The 17107-nt window shown below is 32.6% G+C and overlaps 1 protein-coding gene across 2 annotated transcripts in view; it reads left to right on the top strand.

Annotated features, from left to right (window-relative positions):
- LOC144838819 (short transient receptor potential channel 4-like) overlaps window positions 1-15415 on the top strand; it is a 57065-nt gene extending 41650 nt beyond the window's left edge. For both annotated transcript variants that reach the window (XM_078694315.1, XM_078694316.1), the window contains 9 exons: window positions 6343-6467; window positions 8668-9168; window positions 9538-9892; window positions 10326-10489; window positions 10713-11242; window positions 11403-11607; window positions 12050-12229; window positions 13107-13151; window positions 13559-15415. In XM_078694315.1, coding sequence (XP_078550441.1) covers window positions 6343-6467; window positions 8668-9168; window positions 9538-9892; window positions 10326-10489; window positions 10713-11242; window positions 11403-11607; window positions 12050-12229; window positions 13107-13151; window positions 13559-14053 — 2600 coding nt within the window. In that variant the 3' untranslated portion in view covers window positions 14054-15415. The remainder of the gene's footprint in view (window positions 1-6342; window positions 6468-8667; window positions 9169-9537; window positions 9893-10325; window positions 10490-10712; window positions 11243-11402; window positions 11608-12049; window positions 12230-13106; window positions 13152-13558) is intronic.
- The last annotated feature ends 1692 nt before the right edge of the window (window positions 15416-17107 follow it).

Genomic DNA, 17107 nt, shown 5'->3' with positions numbered 1-17107 from the left:
TTTCTCTGATATATAAGCAGAATGCGTAGAAAATTCAAATAAAATAAGAAGTTCAAAAGTCTGGCCCATGATCTTTTATTAATATTATTTTATACGTGAAGTACTGTATTTTAGCTTTATTAACCTTATATTTCTAGCTTATTGATAAAAGTATGTCGCAGTCTTTTATTCTGGTCTTATTAGCAATGTAATGTGTCATAGTATACTTCTTACAAAACATCCACTTAACTAAGCAATTTATTCATTACTATGTCTTCAGATGAAAACACTTGTGTTAATAAGCATGTGGCAGTTTAAATACTTCATAAGTCAACTAGGACTAGTTCACTAAAGAATAGACGTATTCCAGTATTTCTTAACAACAAAATGTACCTTTAGTTTTGAAACAACCCGATTCTCGCCCGCTAGGCCACGCCTATATTCTTGTTCTCTCCAAAATGACTTAATCCTATGACACTATGCAGTAACTGTTTTTTAAAGTTTGGCTGTGACTGATTAGTGCTTTGGGATTCCCAAGGATTCGAACCCCGTCGATGTCGTTTGTTTTTATTTTGAGTGAGATTATTTAGGGCAGATTAAGTTAGGTTTTGGGTCAGTCCTGTAGTACAGTACTTATAGTTCAACACGTGTGATATGGATGTGCCTGTTACCGTCGTTGACATAAAACAGCCACTCAGTTTCTTGTAGCTAGACATGACACCGTATGGTACTTTGCTGTTCTCAACAGCCATCAGTATTCATACGTACGATTTATGCGGGGTTTTTTTTCTGTTTTTGTTGACGCAAACGCGTTTAATAATGTGATTCAGTACTGCACATGCGTTAAGGCTCGCCACCCGCTAGCTATGTGTGCGCTACACTGTAGCTTACTCGAACTCAACAGTGCAACCGTTTCGAATAACACATTCTATCCACATTCAAATAAAATATTAAATTGTATTTGGATGCAATTGATACTCTCTTGAGAATGACTCAATTGTGACCGTTATATCTTATTAATGCGATACGTGGTAAATAGACACAATCCTCTTATTTCCCATGACAGCGCATGCGATTGTTGCAATTTATTTCTACAAACCGGTGAAAATTAACACGCATAGAATGTGTATCCATGCGTGTCACATTGCGTAACGATTGACGTCTGATAATCTATATAGCGTCAATGACACCGTAATGAGGTACAGCTCCACGCGCGCGTGCAAATCGTGGTAAGACAAAATGTATAATTAACGCTCGCGTACAAATGCTGATACATAAACCACATAATTGTGTCGTCACCAACAGCACAATGTATGTTCTTGTGATTGGTCTATTTACTGTTGTGCGTACATATTTTCGTTGTGAAACTAAGCTTTTACAAAGATATAGCTGCCTTTGAATTTCCATTAACTGTGTTTCATTGTTAACTAAAGTCTTAATATGTGCTAAAAATGCCATGTGATATTAAATAGTTCATTTGTATTTTAGTATTTAGGTTAATGTTTCGGAGTTCAGCCCATTTGTCCCATTAATCTATGTAGACCTAGCTTTAGGGCTGTAGAGGAGGCCTAAATACATTCTCCAAGCTTGTACATTAAATGTATATTGATTACTATGATATTTGATTGCAATCATTAAACGTGTTTAGCGTAATCTCATACTTCCACGTATTAGCTATAGAGGACACTCTAACGCGGAAAGTATCAGTAGTCCCGTTAATGAATGTAAAATGTCTGTATCGATTGAAACACAGGCCTACAACTATCAATATAGATATATTATCAAATATATGTCTTTCCGTAATTAGCTTTATCTCGGACTCTCCGTGTAGAAAGGAAAGGTAATATGGTTCATTTAAGCCGTGTTATAACCAATAAATAATGTTTGATATAGCTACATAGCTACATAGCTACATAGACTATATAGCACGCAGTGACGACTGTTTAACACATTGATTAACGATTTGAAGGTGATCATTAATTGATAACGGTTTGTCCACAAGTCTAATTTTAAAACGTGACCAAATTTGGTAATGTTACCGAATTTGGTAAATTGTTGTAATTTTGATGAGAATGGATATACATCTATAAAATATAAACATTAATAAACAAAAATAAGCCTATTTAAATACACTTACAGGTTACTGCTGTAATGTAACCATACGGTACAAATGTATTTTTTTTACTGATCCAAAAGTCGTGGGTTCTAATCCTATCTTTCTCAGTCGAAACATTGGTCTTTCTTCCTGTTATCGATGTGTTTATAGTTAAATGAATTATTCACTGTTTGATGTTTGCTAAAATAACATAAATAACTTAATTAATAATTAGAATACATAAATTAAAATTGGTAATATAATTTATAAATAATAAATAATTGTGTGGTCGTTGTAAAGTACAAAACATCTTCTTGTTGCATTGTTAATTATAGCTAGTTTACGGGGAGCCGTCCGACACACAACCTATTCTTTACTAAGTATAGTTATAGCTATAGCTAGGTATAGCTATATGTAGGACAGAATAGATAATGTCGGATGGCGCCCCGTACTGGATTATAGATTTTTTCTAAGAAACTGTCATCATATCTAGACTTATCATGTTTTGGTTTTAGACCCGCTGATTGATGTCTGAATGGCAATTAATAAGTATATCATGTTTTTTATGATGTTATAAATTTCAATGATTTAATTAAACGTTCAAGGAATTTTATCTTACAACTAATAATTCTTCAATATATTCGTAATTAACCGATCAATTAATATTCCCACTGATATAAATCAATATAAATCATACTAAAATGCTCTGTTGTTGTGCTCTAGTGGATTCAAACCCGGAAATTAATTATTCTGAACAAAAACCTTGTTGTAGGGAATTCCCGAACAGGGTATTGAATGGTCAATGTAGGAGAGAAGTCTAGCAACCCGTCATAGAAGAAGTACCACCGGCGGCTTTAACACATTGCCAGTTTGTGTATCATATCATTCTTTACTTCGTCGCCGTTTCTATCATGACCTAACAATAATCATCCACACTTTTAGCCAAGCAACCTCGTTATAGTGTACATTATAAAGATATCTATTATGACCTATTATCATCCTATTAACGAACATATCTACCTCTAATCAGTGAGATAATGAGAAACGTTTTAATGCCCGATTAAACACAGAAGAGGTGAAATCTCTGAGGGACACGCATTTCAAATGCCGCAATTTAACAAAGCAATCGAATAATCGCGGAGTGAACAGCCGCACGTAGAACGAATTACGAATCTCTAGGTCATAGCACTTAAGCTGTAGTTCCCACTAGCAACGCAACGCAATGACGTAGACGCAATGCAAGCGAGTTGACCAATCACACGCGACCGTTCGAATTCCATCGCTTGTGATTGGTCAAATCACTTATCGTTTACGTTGCTTATCAAGTGGGGTAGAATTTTCCTTTACAAACGCATCATATATGTATATCATACCTGGCCCTTATGAATTACTGTATTAATCTGAAGAAACTTAGCCCTAACAACCACATTTTGATATCTAGGAATGTTCATTTTAAATAATAAAATAAAAAGAACTAAATAAATCCTCCAATTGTCATAATTCTATGCCGGTATGTATTTCACAATGGCATGTATGGCCTGTATTTCTTGCTCAGTCCCCAGATGAAACTTTTCTCAAGAATAAACGATATCTCAGTAATACATACGGAGTCAGAGTTTAAAAAGTAAGAAGGAATCATTGCGTAGATCATACATCGTCGACGAAGCCTGAAATCAACTTTAATACGGTACTACCTCAAATAGTGCTTTTGTTTTTGCAATTTATAAACACATATACAGTACCTTTAAATTATAGAATACCATAATCGTATACGTATTTTCCTGTTTAATATATTTCACTATACGCATGCGTACACATATTATTTCTTTATGTTGTTAATCGTGCGTATCACATTCTGGCGAATGAATCTAACTTTATGATAGATTAATATTGATAAATAATGGGATTTTATGGTGTAGTTACACGCTACTTTCAGTAGTATTAATATAGTGATGATTCTTCCGCGTGCTTTATGTCTGTGACAGATGTATCTATTAATACATTGATATAATGATCATATGAGAAATATTATAGTGAACGTGATTGAACGGACGTGCTTGTCGGATGCGTCGATGAAAGGCGGAGGTTAAAGTATATTTACATTTATTTTGTAATCAAAAGAAGACACTTTTTATCTAGCAAAATGGTTAATGCACACAGGTCTGTGCGTAGAAACAAAGTGCTTTCTGACCAGTGAGGTATAAGCCGGCTATATAAAATCTTTGTTCCTGACATATTTTGGCGGCGATCGCACCCCATATGTTGAGTATGGAAGGCTGAATGTAATCTGGAAAGTGAGGATCCGTGTCTATCTGTAGTTAATGATAGTAATAATCTTTATTTGGAAAACTACACTTATATAATCGTGGAACTCATTTGTAACGTAGCGTCGAAGAAGAATAAATTTACTAATGAAATACCAACAAAATCTTAGAAAAACTAACAAGATTAACAAATTAAACCATAAAATGAACAAATTAAACTTATAAAATGAACAAATTAAACTTAGAAAATGAACAAATTAAACTTAGAAAATGAACAAATTAAACTTATAAAATGGACAAATAACACTTATGAATGAACAAATTAAACTTATAAAATACACAAAGTAAACTTATAGGCCTAAATGAACAAATTAAACTTATAAAATACACAAATTAAACTTATAAAATGAACAAATTAAACTTATAAAACGAACAAATTAAACTTAGCCTATAAAATGAACAAATTACACTTATGAATGAACAAATTAAATTTATAAAATACACAAAGTACTTATAAAAAAGGAACAAAGTAAACTTATAAATGAACAAAGTAAATTTATAAAATACAAAATCAACTTATTAATGAACAAATTAAACTTGTAAAAATTATTAATTTAAACTATCAAGATGTAGATTGTAGGTAGGTATGGACTAAACACAATAAAGATGGAGATGTGGATGCTAAAGATGTTGGTAACATAAGAGAGATAAGAATGATGACGATTTAGATATGGATCAGAGTGATAAAGTTTAATAATAAAGAAGATCAACTATTTATTAATTAAGACATTTATTTGACATTTTATTGGAAATTTACCTTGCTTGGTAAATATTGTATTGAGTTTTTTTTCCACACAAAATTCATAACCATATATATTAAAAGAAGTACAATAAAAGTATGAAAAACAGGATTACCAACAAAGCAAGCAAAAGCTTTTGATCTGTGAAACCCTTAACTTAAAATATAACTTTACAAATAATATAGAAAAATGTTTTCATGTGATAAATTATTCCTAAGGAAAATGCTCCTACAACATAAATTGTTCATTATGGTTGTAATCCTAGAAATGTGCTGAATGTACTTGAAAAACTTTATAAAGCAAAAAAGCTTTCAATTTAATATAAAAAAAAACTAAATGCCAAGGTTTTGTTAATGTTCTCCGTTTCACTTGAAGTATAAACAAATGCATTAAGTTTTACCCTGATGTGAGAACATTGCTATCATGTAACACAATAAAGTTCGTACCAAAACGTTGAGCTTGCTACAAAGAAGATTATTTATAGATTTGTTATACATTGAAAATTAAGGTTATGCAAGACTGCTGTGAGCGAGACATACATTTACCCTTTCTTAAAATATTGATTTTTGACAACATGTAAGATGTAATGTACTGTTACATTCTGTTGTTGTCTTCTGCGTAATTTGATTTAAATATCTCTAAAGGCGATCTTGTATTCACGTAATATGATTGTGAGGAAAAGTATGGCGACACGAGATTGGAATTTGGCATAATTTGAAGAGGGGGAAGAATAAATATAACACGATTGATTGTAATGGTGTTGATAAATAGATTAGACTTGTTGTTTACATGGTTTAATGCATCACTAATGTTGTTCTCCAAATTACCTAGCGCTTTTTAATGACCTTAAGTAAAAGCTTTTTCCAAGCATTTGTATAAGTAACGTTACATAACTTGACAAAATACGCTGACTAAAAATAATTGCCTTCTGTACCTGCGCGTCAACTTTCGCGTAAATTAACATGCGCGTACAATAATTGTCTTCTGTAAGCGCATTGTTTTGTAACTTATTGTGAGCGTTCAATTGCTGACAATACATGTATTCTGTACGCGCACGTCAACTTGTTAGGTACGCGTGCAATTGTTGATATAGTATGCATTCGGCACATGCGCATCAACGTATAATATTTTGCTGCGAATACTTTTAATGGCTATATTATATTATAGGTACTATAAACAAGCAATATTTCTTTCTTTCTTTTAGATATCGTAAAGATTCTTCTTGAAAATAATATACAGCTTGGTGATGCTATGTTAAAGGCGGTGGATGAGCAGTTTATTGAAGGTGTCAAGTTAATATGTGAGCACAGTAAATTAAAGAACATTCCTGTAAGTAAATTAGTAAATCTATAATTGAATTGTTCTTATTTTTACATAGACTAAATTTAAAAACGAATAGGCCTACAAAACTACTTTTAATAATATACAGTAGATTAGGTCTACTATTTTTAGAGCAACAATGGTACTATAACTAGGCCTATTAACAAAAGAATCAAGATCAACACATATTATTAAATGTACTTCGCAAGCATGTAAAGTAAAAAACATTTTGTATAAACAGACCCCTAGATACTCAAATTACAATTAACATCATTCTTACCACTGTTTACGCGCACGTTTTGTGAATAACTTATGCACACATGACGTCATTATAATCATGCAGATTATTTGTATTACATGTATTTTTAAATTGGTATTCGTGAGGAACAACAGTTATTATATATTATATTCTCTGTGTAAACGCGCTTTACAGATATTCATTATTTGTATAAGAACTTCAAGTGTTTGTAAGTGTATGTGTGGACATGTTTATTTAACCGGGGTACTATGTAACGAATCATATAGAAGTAGCTTTAATATATTTAGTGTCTATTAATCATATTTGTACAATATGAAAAATACATGACTAGGCAAACGATATTTATGAGTTAATTTTATAAATTTAAATGATACCATTTTGGTAGAAAATTCTATTACTATTACATTATCTAGTTTTAAAGAAATCAACACCTGGTTAGCGAATTTAAATATGAAACAGATAGAGAGCAAAAATACATTCATTTTAGAGATCCTGTCAGACAAGCCTTGGTTTAAAATATTAAATAAAAATACTTTTTAGAAAATACTTAATTTCAAAAATTGAAAACAATATAAATGACAACAACAATTATAACTTAAAATGGAAGTGACGGAAATGTTTCTTTTTTGAAGAGACTCCTGGGATACATTGATGTGACCCCCAGGTCAATAAGTTCAATATAATCACACATATTTTTTTAACACAGATGTTTTTTCCCCAAAAGATGAATTTTTTATTATCGATCTAACCTTCACTTGATAATTTCTCGTCAAGAAGCAAATGTAAACAATAACAAGAATACCATCCTTATAAACTAGACTATTGGTTTTTGCAATTCTTCGAAATTTCTTTCTTTTGAAACTTCGATTGGTACAAATTATTACACGTAAACTTTATTTTTAATAAAGATGGAGAAATTGCTTTCTTGTTGTTTCAAAACTGATCCTTTAAAGCAATTAAACAAACGTACGACATTACCTTTAACACCACTATTGTTTAGTAATCACAAATCGAAATTATTTCGTGTTTGAAAAGATATTAAGCTTAAATTAAGTGTAGGAGAGGCGCTTACTTGTCAGTTTATTAGTATAAAAGTATGATCTAATGGAAATTCTGTGTTGTAAAAATTAATTGGACACATTAGTTACGCCTTGGAAGGTGTTTTTTCCCCAGCGGAATTTTATGAAAGACGATATGGTCAGTAGGCCTGTTAATTAATGTATTAATTATAAAGCAGTTTTCACAATATTGCAGACTTTATGGAACCGTATCTTATCTTAATTAGGAATTAAATATATTAATTAAATTTGTTTTGCGGTCGAATTGACCAGCTATCTACTACATACGTAATCGGCCGCGCCCGACCGTCACAGGTCAAAGCACTATGTAGTTTGACCACCGAAAGATATATAACTAAATGTGTAATTAACTATTATGATAACACATCCATCGACCACTAACTCAAGAATACCATTATAATGCCCAGTAAAATTGGTTTTTTTTCTCCTGCTCTCCTATCAAACTAGAAAGTGTGATATGCCTAAATACGGTAGTGATATGCCTAAATACGGTAGTGATATGCCTAAATACGGTAGTGATATGCCTAAATACGGTAGTGATATGACATCATTATGTTCATATGGGCACATCACATTTGTTATCACATAACGTTTGATAGTGTAGACAGAGCTTCAAGTAGAGATATATTCTAATTCAATTCAAAATTTATTTCGATCAAAATCAAACATTAACATATAAATACATAGACAAGTCCGTCACTGTCATCCCTATATACACAAGTACACATTGACAAAACAACATAGAGAATAGCATAGCGATATAGTTTTATATCTGTTATATTTTTATATAATCATGTATGATAAGGCCAACAGAGTTTCCCAACGAGAATAAAAGAGTTTTTAATAAATGAAATATTTCTCATTTTTTCAGGAAGCACTGGAGTGTCATTCTGAAGATGGCGATTTCCACCCAGACATTACACCGCTGATTCTTGCGGCGCATCATAACAATTTTGATGTCATCAAACTTTTGTTAGAATACGGCGCTAAACAAATAGACGTTAAACAGTTTGGAGAATCTGAAAACAGCCACACTTTACAGCATTCTGTCGGTATGCTGAATCAATACAAAGCTCTGGCAGGGCAGGCATACATATCACTCACTTCTGAAGATCCATTTAACACCGCTTTTGAACTTTGCGGCAAATTACGGCAGTTAAGCGTTAAGCAATACGAGTTTAGCGATCAATTTATGGGATTGGCGGATCAGTGCGAGACTTATGCGGCAGATCTATTGAGTCAGATTCGAGACTCTGACGAACAGATGTACATACTGAACCATGATTCGTATGGCTGGGGAACACAAAGCGAAGACCTAACTGATAGTCAACCAAATAGAGTTAAAGTTGCTATTCATTTCGAACAAAGAAAGGTTTGTTTTGCATATACGTAATATAATATATACGTTTAGATTAATGCAGAAAATATTATCCTATTTTGAACGCAGCATACATAAGTATAACTGACTTACTTAATATACTTCTAGATTAGAAATTATCCTCTTTCAATCCAGGGAAGAGCTTTCATGTTCAAGCGCAGGACAGTAGATGACCTGCGGCAGGTGTATTAACAATACAAGTCAAACAGCCTTTCGCGCAATATTTTATTGCTGAATATTATAATGTATACCAATGTTTGTCAGAATGTATCAGAGAAAATGTGCAACTTCTTTATAATGATTTATAAATTCATTGTTTCTATAATAATCGACCATGCATGATATATAATTATGTTTTTGCAGTTTGTTGCCCACCCTCATTGCCAGCAACGTCTGATAGAGATGTGGTTCCACGGACTCAAAGGCTGGAGAGATCAAAGCAGTCTTCGTTCTACACTTCTAACCATCCTGATGGCGTTGGCATTCCCATTGGTATCCATAGCCTACATGGTTTACCCAAAGGGAAGAATCGGGAAGATGATAAAGATTCCTTATGTTAAGTTTGTGTGTCATACGACTTCACAGTTAAGTTTCTTGCTACTACTTCTTTGGCAAACACTGACACAGAACAAACTTCCATCTGAAGATGAGGAAGAGAGACAAAGGGAGAAGAGATTGCTAACCATATGCCTTACGTGTGTAGGTCTTTGGGTTGCAGGTGTGTATCAATATATTATTTGGCAAATGCGTTGGCGATACCAGAAAAAGAGTAAAAGTATGACACCACGCAGATGTAACATTCTATAATGTATAAAAAAAGACGAAATATACGTGCTTTGCTAATTGTAAGAAAAATAAAACTATCCTATAATAATAAATATGTACAGCATTACATATTCTATTTTCTACGATAACCTTTTCAAAGTGCAGTGGACTAGATGTTACACAGCTTTTTTTCTCCCCTAAATGTCCATCTGTGAGCTGCCACCAAACAGCGCATACTTTTTCTATCCACAACGACAGTTTAATTCTTGCCTGAAAGTTTCCAATAACTAGCATATAAGAACAACTTAGGAGCCAAATAAGATGGATATATTTATATCATACGTATGACAATGTTTACCAGTTTATTGCTATTATTTTCTACTTAGGTATGACATGGCAAAAGTGCAAAGAATTATGGTCAACAGGATCAAGATTTTTCAGCAATCTTTGGAACATGTTTGACTTTGTGACCTTGTCACTTTACTGGAGTGTAATCGTGCTATATGTCACTGTATATCTTCACGGAGACGTTATCTTCTACAGTGATGATGTAAGTATTCCATTTAATTCCAGATATTTAAGCTTGGTTCTCACAGCAACATTTCTATTTGTCAAATTACTTGCGGTGCGGTTACGTCGTTGCGTTGCGTCCAAGTAGAAACCGAGCTTTGATTTTAAATTAGCAGGCCTGTATCACGGTTAGTGGAAATCCCGAATTTAAAACAACAATCTTCATTCTTCAGGAGGTTAATTTTAGTTTTTCCTTTTTGTAGGACGATGAAGGTATTTTGAATCGAGGAAGTCGAGCAGAAACCACAACGCTCGGCACCCCTAACTCATCTAGTATTAGCCCATTTGACATGGCTACGCCAAATATTGAAATGATAGCCACACAACTCGACGTTATGTTTCAACAATTGACAGACATGCAAATATATCAGGGGCACCTTGCTGAAACAATGAACCAAACAGTTGATAGAATAAATGCTGAGTACTTAAAGCAGTTATCCGGATCTAACAACAACGTCAAAATCGGTAAAGACAGATTGCACATGGAACCGTATGATCCGCGCCTTGTGGCAGAAGCCCTTTTCGCTCTGGCAAAAACGTTCAGCTTTCTGCGCATGATCTGTCTGACGGTCGTCAGTCGCTGGGTTGGACCTATGCAGATTTCCTTAGGAGGAATGATGTTTGACATTTTCAAATTTCTCTTTATTTTCTCCTTTGTTTGGTTTGCGTTCTCACTGGGAATGAATCAAATATATTGGTATTATTCCAATAATTCAACCATTCCGTTTGGAACGTAAGTATTATCCTAAACATCTAATCGTTTACTTACAAATAGTAGGCCTAAATGTTGTAGGGGATAACAACATCTGACAAAATAATAATGGTGAAAGAAGTTTATATCAAATCTTATTGATGCTCTTTTTCTTTATATTTTTTTCAATTAATCTTTCCAGGATAACTGATACAATGGCCACATTATTTTGGGCGCTTTTTGGATTGCCCGATATCAAAATTATTCGTCTACCAGATAATCAAGTGCAGCATCCATTCACTGAGACAGTTGGCTCGCTTTTGTACGCCACCTATCACGTGATTGCAATTGTCGTCCTGCTGAATGTACTTATTGCTATGATGAGTAATACGTACACTAGAGTTGAGGTAATAACGTGGTTAATAAATATATCTAGGATTATTTTCCTGGTCTAATGACTGGCAAATATTAGTTTGCAGACGCTGAGATTGGCAAAAAAACCTTCTGCGAGGTTTTTCTTTCCTTACTTATGAAAACTAGGCTGCAAAAGTTAGGCCGTGCGTCCATTTGGAAAACTAGTTTTCTAAGGTTTTTGTGAACTTAGCGAATCAATTGACAGACTCCTAATAGTAGTCTAGACTGTTGGGAGAATTTTATGATTCCCGTTTAGACTCGTTTTGTCTATCTGGATTATCAAAGCACCCAATCACTTGATTTGCTCACACTTCGCAAACTTTGGAAAATATGTCTTGCCAAACAAAACCGTGCTGGCTTAACCAGTTTGCCTAAATTGTTTTCAAATTTGCCAATATTCCACCACCCTTTCATTTTTCTACATCTTCAATTTAGATGGACGCCGATATTGAATGGAAATTCTCACGATCTAAGCTTTGGATGAGTTATTTTGATGAACTTGGTACCATAGCTCCACCATTCAACATCATTCCTACTGTGAAATCTATCAAAAGAGTAGTTCGATGGTTTTGTGGAAATGTTTGCTGTCGTGATGACATGAAAAAACAATACAAGGTTTGTGTTTTTACTTTGTATAAAATAATTCATTAATGTCTACACTATCAAAATTTATGTTTGACAACAAAAAGTGTGGTGTTATCGTCTCCATATTATATGGACACATCACATTTTTTTTGTCACACATAAAGTTTGATAGACGGAACTAATTTTGTTATGATGCGTCGGAAGTACTGTTTGATGGACTGGAAACATGATTATCAAATTTACTGAACCGATCACAAACAAATTCAAGTTGAATAATAGATTTTCGTGCGACACGCGAGAACCAGTCAGCCAGTATGCCGCGCCTACCTAGGCTATGAAATGCTTTCTCATTATACAATACCACAAAATCGATTAGAAACTGGTAGTCTACATTACAAGCCTATTACTTTGCCCTTCAACCTACATTAAATTGCACTCGCAAAATGTTGAATATTTTTAATTATTGACAAACTAAACATTGACTTCATACGATCGAGATAACAATTAGCAACATTAGAGCGGATAAATACATTATTTAGTCGTCCAACACAAAGTGTCTATGTAGCCCTATGTGTATGATGATACCAATTCCATCACAATGTCGGATGTACTGTAATTGGTGAATTATCAATTGACAATTAAATATTAGAAATTATAGTTATATATACCTTTACAGAGGAGGCCATGGAATCAACTCATGTTTGTTTGATCTTTGTTCGTATTGACAGAACCAATTAATTCAGTAATAAAGAGGGCGCTCCTTATAACATTATTGTTTTTTCTGTGTTGTAATATATCGCTCGAGTTCATATTTTCTTCAAGATAGCAATATAAAGCATTTCTCCTTTCCATCAGCTTCAATTCCTTACTTTCTAAAATAGTATAATTATATGTTTTATCTTTACAGATGAAGTTGAAAACTATATTAGAAGAACGCCAAACAAGATTTAAGGTAGGATATGTTTTGGAAATCAATCTCTCATAATTCTTTACCATTCATTCATTCATTCATTCGGATGTTGTCTAGACGTCGTACACGAGTACAAGTGTTTTAATGCCTGAATCGGATCGAACTAATTATTGCGAAATGTTTTATAGGCCTATTACCATTCATTCATTCATTCGAATGGACTAATTGTCTAGACGTCGTACACGAGTACAAGTGTTTTAATGCCTGAATCGGATCGAACTAATTATTGCGAAATGTTTTATAGGCCTATTTTATGAAACATATCTAAGCATTTATGACATTATATAATAATAATGTTAAACAATGATGTGTTACTGTTACAAAAGCAGGTATTTTTTCTAAGAATTGCAAGTTTCACCTTGCCAATTCGTGTTTATACTTTTCTTTAGGAAGTGTCTTTGAATTTGGTGAAACGTTACCAGTTTGAAAAGCGGCACAACGAGGATGACGACGACGAGGCTAACATCCTAAATGAGCTAAAACAAGACATTTCGGGATTCAAATACGACATGTTTGAAGCGCTGAACGAAATGGACAAGAAGATCAAACAGGTAGACGCCAAAGTCAACAACAAGGAGTTAGAAGATGACGACATTGGCTTAGGTGGCGAAATGTTCAAAGCTTTGAAATCGGCAGTAAAAGAAGAAGAGATGTATGACTCTATTGAATCGTTGAATTCTGGTTGTTCAAGTCGGATGTTGGATATGAAATCTAAGCCGAATAACCCGGATTGGTTTGTAGAAGAAGAAGATGATATTGATATGTCAACACCAAAGATTGCTATAAGAGCGAAACAGACAAACATCCCTCGCGAGGAGCAGCCGCAGTTTCAATATATAGACGACGAAGACGTACTTGGTTTACATCGTAACACAAGTGTTTAATTCATTTACATACAAGTGTTGAATAATCAAATTTGTAAAATATTCGATTTATTATTATATTATGTAGTCGTTTTACAATTTTCAAAAATACTGTTTAAAATAATGCGAATTCTAATTTGTGTGTACATACGTGTATTTTATACGTCGTGTTATTAATTAAATGAATAACCGATAATAATTTGTGATTAAAATAGAGTACTTTGAAAATGAGTATCACATGCATTCGCATTGGTTCTGACGGTTCCAAGAATTGACTTAAAATTTAAAACTTAATGTGTAAAGACCTCCATCCAATTGAATTGTATATATGTATACTTCTATGTATTTGTTTTTACAATCGGCACGAGACAAGCGAAACTGGTTTTTCTAATGTTTTTGTTAATTATTTAACATTTTTCCAATAAATCAAAAACAATCATAAGAGATATTATTTAAATTGAATTTATTTGAAAAAAAAAACAAAAATACATTACAGAGAAATATATGTTTATGGAAGATTTTCCAAAAAAAAACCAATTACTGTATAGCTTTTTTTCATTAAAGTCCTTATATGAGATGAATCATTGGTACTAATAATGGGAAAATGACGTAATCAATTATTGAAAAGGACAGAGCACACTAATTAAAGCTGTTAGGGCTAAATGCAGTCATTTATAAATACGGTTGATGCATAAGTGTTATGATATGTATATAAACAAAATTGAAATATTATTACCCGTAAATGTGTTATGTCAAGTTATAATTATTGTCAAATTAATTATAGTTCGAAAATAGTTAAATACTTCATTCAGTGGTGATGGTATATTATTTTGTATTTTTGTTTATACAATAAAGCTCTGTCTACACTATCAAACTTTATGTGACAAACAAATTGATGTGCCCATATATGGACATGATGATGTCATGTCACTACCATATTTTGGCACATCATACTTTTTTCTTTGTCAAACTAGTTTAACTTTAACTTACCTATTTGTAGTAGTACATATGTTTTGTGTATTTATGAATGAATGAAATTTGCAAGTTGATATGCAGTCTTTAGATTCGTATATGGTTAGCATTATTAAATGCAAAATATAAAATACCAATACTGTAGATTATTTACAAATTAACGTTGACATTCAGATAAAAATAACTTGTATTTACAAAATCTAAAAAAAATATTTATAATGCATTTCGATTTCGATATTTTAGCCATTGTTTCAAAAGTCAAGGATCTTTTCAAAAAATTGCCAAAATATAAACTGTCACAATTCAATTATGCAATAATATACCCATGTATTGCACTACCATCGATTGGGTATATTATAACACCATAGTAAGCTACGGTATTATATCGAAATAAAAGGATCGAAACTTGGTCATTCGAAAATAACTCTCTTGTACTATTTTGTAGTACTGTACACGGATTTTGTTTTTAAATTAACAAAATAGGACTTTTTCATAATTGTTATGCGATGATATTATGGCAAAAATTATGTATATGTACATATATGGTAATATTATTGCATAATAAGTGAATTTAGTGAACCCAATATTCGATTCTGCGCATGTTTATTTTGTTATAGTAACCATTTATGTCAAAAAATAGATAAAACTGGTTACTATAGCATAATTGACATGCACAGGAACCTAATATTCGACTCTGCGCATGTTTATTATGCTACAGTAACTATTTATATAAAAAAATAAAAGGGTAAAAAAATGGCCATTTGTCGAAAATTTCCCTGCACTAATAGTACAGGGATTTTTTAAAAAATGGCCAATTTTCGACCTTTTTATTTTCCGATAAAACTAGTTACTATAGCATAATTGACATGCGCAGGACCCAATACTCGACTCTGCGCATGTTTATTTTGCTATAGTAACCATTTAGGTAAAAAAATAGACAAAACTGGTTACTATAGCATAATTAACATGCGCAGAACCTAATATTCGACTCTGCGCATTTTTCGAAAATTTCCCTGTACTATAGTACAGGGATTTTTTCAAAAAATCGCAAAATTTCGACCTTTTTATTTTCCGATAAAACTAGTTACTATAGCATAATTGATATGCGCAGAACCCAATATTCGACTCTGCGCATGTTTATTTTGCTATGTAACCATTTATGTCAAAAAATAGATAAAACTGTTTACTAAAGCATAATTGACATGCGCAGAACCTAATATTCGACTCTGCGCATGTTTATTATGCTATAGTAACTATTTATATCAAAAAATAAAAGGGTCAAAAAATGGCCATTTTTCGAAAATTTTCCTGTACTATAGTACAGGGATTTTTTCAAAAAATGGCAAATTTTCGACCTTTTTATTTTCCGATAAAACTGGTTACTATAGCATAATTAACATGCGCAGAACCTAATATTCGACTCTGCGCATGTTTATTTTGCTATAGTAACCATTTATGTCAAAAAATAGATAAAACTGGTTACTAAAGCATAATTGACATGCGCAGAACCTAATATTCGACTCTGCGCATGTTTATTATGCTATAGTAACTATTTATATCAAAAAATAAAAGGGTCAAAAAATGGCCATTTTTCGAAAATTTCCCTGTACTATAGTACAGGGATTTTTTCAAAAAATCACAAAATTTCAACATTTTTGTTTTCCGATAAAACTAGTTACTATAGCATAATTGATATGCGCAGAACCCAATATTCGACTCTGCGCATGTTTATTTTGCTATGTAACCATTTATGTCAAAAAATAGATAAAACTGTTTACTAAAGCATAATTGACATGCGCAGAACCTAATATTCGACTCTGCGCATGTTTATTATGCTATAGTAACTATTTATATCAAAAAATAAAAGGGTCAAAAAATGGCCATTTTTCGAAAATTTCCCTGTACTATAGTACAGGGATTTTTTCAAAAAATGGCAAATTTTCGACCTTTTTATTTTCCGATAAAACTAGTTACTATAGCATAATTGACATGCGCAGAACCCAATATTCGACTCTGTGCATGTTTATTTTGCTATAGTAACCATTTATGTCAAAAAATAGATAAAACTGTTTACTAAAGCATAATTGACATGCGCAGAACCTA

This window comes from Antedon bifida, chromosome 3 (genome assembly GCF_963402885.1).
Source record: "Antedon bifida chromosome 3, ecAntBifi1.1, whole genome shotgun sequence".
NCBI lineage: Eukaryota > Metazoa > Echinodermata > Crinoidea > Comatulida > Antedonidae > Antedon > Antedon bifida.
This window is presented reverse-complemented; position numbering and strand designations above follow the sequence as displayed.